The following is a 2688-nucleotide window of genomic DNA, read 5'->3' on the forward strand; positions in this document are numbered from 1 at the left end:
ACAAATGGATTTCGTATCCATTCTTTTAAAATTCTTGGGTCGTTTGCGCTAGGGAAGTAGCGTTCAAACGCCTTTGAAAGCATATCCAAGTGGTTACTCACGATAATACTAACGGTCTCATGCGGTGCGGAATCTCCCAATTGTTCTGTAAGTGTATGAAACATGTCAAATATCCCCATATCAACCCGCCTTTTTTCAAAAATTCAATTTGTCTTTGAAAGCAGAAACTTTATCTGCTCACACAAAGACTGTAGTCATTTTAACTTGAAGTGACAGATTAAGATCGTTAAGCAAGCTAAATATGTCGCACAAGTATGCAAGTTTTTGCAGCCACTGTTTATCATTGAACTGTTCAGCAAACTGAGACCGTTTCTCCATTAAAAATGTTCTTAACGGCAGACGTAGATCAAAGTCACGGTTTAACGATTTTCCTCTGGATAACCACCTAATTTCTGTGTGCAGCAAAAGGTTTCTATGTTCTGCTTCCATATCTTCGCAAAGCTGTGCAAACAATCGGGAGTTCAAAGAATGTGCCCTGATGAAATTATTAACTTTAACGACATGATTCATTACTTCGTTAAGTTCAGGTGACATCTTTTTGCTGGCCAACATTTCTCCGTGAATAACACAATGCGTTGAATTGCAGTTAGGTGCGACCTCTTTGTTACGAGTTACCAATCCAGACAACCTCCCAATCATAGCTGCAGCCCCATCTGTGCATACTCCGACACAATTATTCCAATTTAATTTTCCTGAAATGTAATCATTCAGAAATTTGAATAATTCAGCTGCTGTAGTTTTGGTCGGCAATAATAAAAGGCATAACATATCCTCGTGTATATCTTCCTGGTAAAGATATCTCACGTAAACAAGAAAATTTGCATTATCGCTGATATCAATCGACTCATCACATTGAAGAGCAAACCATGGGGACTTATTAATGCGTTCTATCAATTCAGATTCAATGTACTCGGCTATATCTTCGACGCGTCTGCTAACAGTGCGGGCTGATAAGGGAACTTGTGCAATTTTCTTTGCTGCAGCCTCACTAACAACTTCGCGGCAAATATCTTTACAGGTGGGCAAAATAAGTTGTTCTCCGATTGTAAATGGTTTGTTCGATTTTGCTATTCGACTGGCCACGAGATATGATGCCATAAGCACATCAGAACTGGACGTCGAGCTGACCCTCATTAACTTCATTTCTTCCTCATAATATTGTTCCCGTCTCTGAAAAAACTCCAGTGGTTTATCTTTAAATCCTACGTGCTTTGACTCCAAATGTCGAAGAAGTTTCGAAGGCTTCATCGCCTCATTTGAGAGCTTAGTATGACAAAGGACGCAAACTGTACTAATTTCGTTGTTGTCATCTACCGCTATAAATCCATATTGCAAATACAATTCACTGTACTTGCGCTTGAAGGACTTTTTTTCGTGGCGGATGATGTTCCCGGTATATCTACACTCTCAGTTTCGTTAGATATTGGGCCACAGTCATTCAAGAATTGCGTTATGGACGTTTGTTTAGCCATAATTAATTTTATTACAAGTGCTAACTTTATGTGTGCTAACTAGTTACGACCGGTTAGCTGCGAGCCAGTAGTCACGTTGTTTGAGAGATCTTACCTGGACTGAAGTGAGATGTTCTTATAAAGACGTAATTGACGCAGCATTATTACGACATACTGACATGGTAATTATTTGTGAAGTCAGAAATGCTATTCAGATGCGTTGTGTTTGTCTGATTTTCTGTTTGGTGCTGTTTATTAGTCAGAAGGTTCTAGCTATAATCTAGATTGTGGAGGTATTATTACGACCTTGTCTGTTTTTGTGTCACCTTGCCGCGGACCGGTCGTAACTTTTCCGCGGACCGGCGATGGGCCGCGGCCCGGTGGTTGCCGACCTCGGCTCCAGTTGATTGAAAAGCAGCAGAAGAAAAAAAATATGTAGCAATGTCCACGTGTTAGCTCAATAACTCGATATTTAGTATCTAATCACATTGATAATTAAAATAATAATTTGTATTTCTATGGATTATTGAAAAAGAAACTTGTGTCCCCCAGAAATACGTGTACCAAGATGACGGTCAACGGAACATAGTATGTGTACCAGGTTAGGCCATATTTTACGGTACAAATACTACAAAACTCACTTGGTTAGTCCCTGAACTCGTAATAGAACTGAAATAAGGAAAATTGGAATAAAATTAAGGCCTAACCCTAACGTGGTACACATATTACGTTCCGGTGTCCTCATTTCTTGGTACGCATACTTACGTACGAAAACTTGACTGTAATCACATATTTCTGAATCTTCGTTTTAGCTGCTGTGTTTCTTCAATTGTTTTCGTATTCCATAAGTCCTATTGTCCATCTTGTTGTTATTATTTTAGCTGCAGTACTTTGCGTATACATTCGCTCTAATTTTTGTAAATTTTTTGAATACTTTTTCAAGTAGTGTTGTTACATCTTGACATTCAGTTACATTGTTGAATAGGTATTCGCTCATGAATGATTTGAAAATATTTTTCATTTATATCAAGTGTCGGATTTTCAATGATGTGATGATGGAATTAAATTTCAGCTGCTTGCATGTATTGTGATAGCCCTTGTATAATCATTGACTCTTGAAAAAGTTATTTATAGATTGGTTTGATTAATTTCTTGAGCAGAGCCTTGTGTGTCTGGG

The 2688-nt window shown here is 38.4% G+C and overlaps 1 protein-coding gene across 1 annotated transcript; it reads right to left on the reverse strand.

Moving 5' to 3' along the window:
* Positions 1–237: 237 nt before the first annotated feature.
* LOC144427257 (protein FAM200B-like) lies at positions 238–1308 on the reverse strand. The gene has a single exon (XM_078116145.1). The coding sequence runs from the start codon at positions 1306–1308 to the stop codon at positions 238–240; it is 1071 nt and encodes a 356-aa protein (XP_077972271.1).
* Between the last annotated feature and the right edge of the window lie 1380 nt (positions 1309–2688).

The sequence above is a fragment of the Styela clava genome, chromosome 9 (assembly GCF_964204865.1).
Source record: "Styela clava chromosome 9, kaStyClav1.hap1.2, whole genome shotgun sequence".
NCBI classification, from domain to species: Eukaryota; Metazoa; Chordata; class Ascidiacea; order Stolidobranchia; family Styelidae; genus Styela; species Styela clava.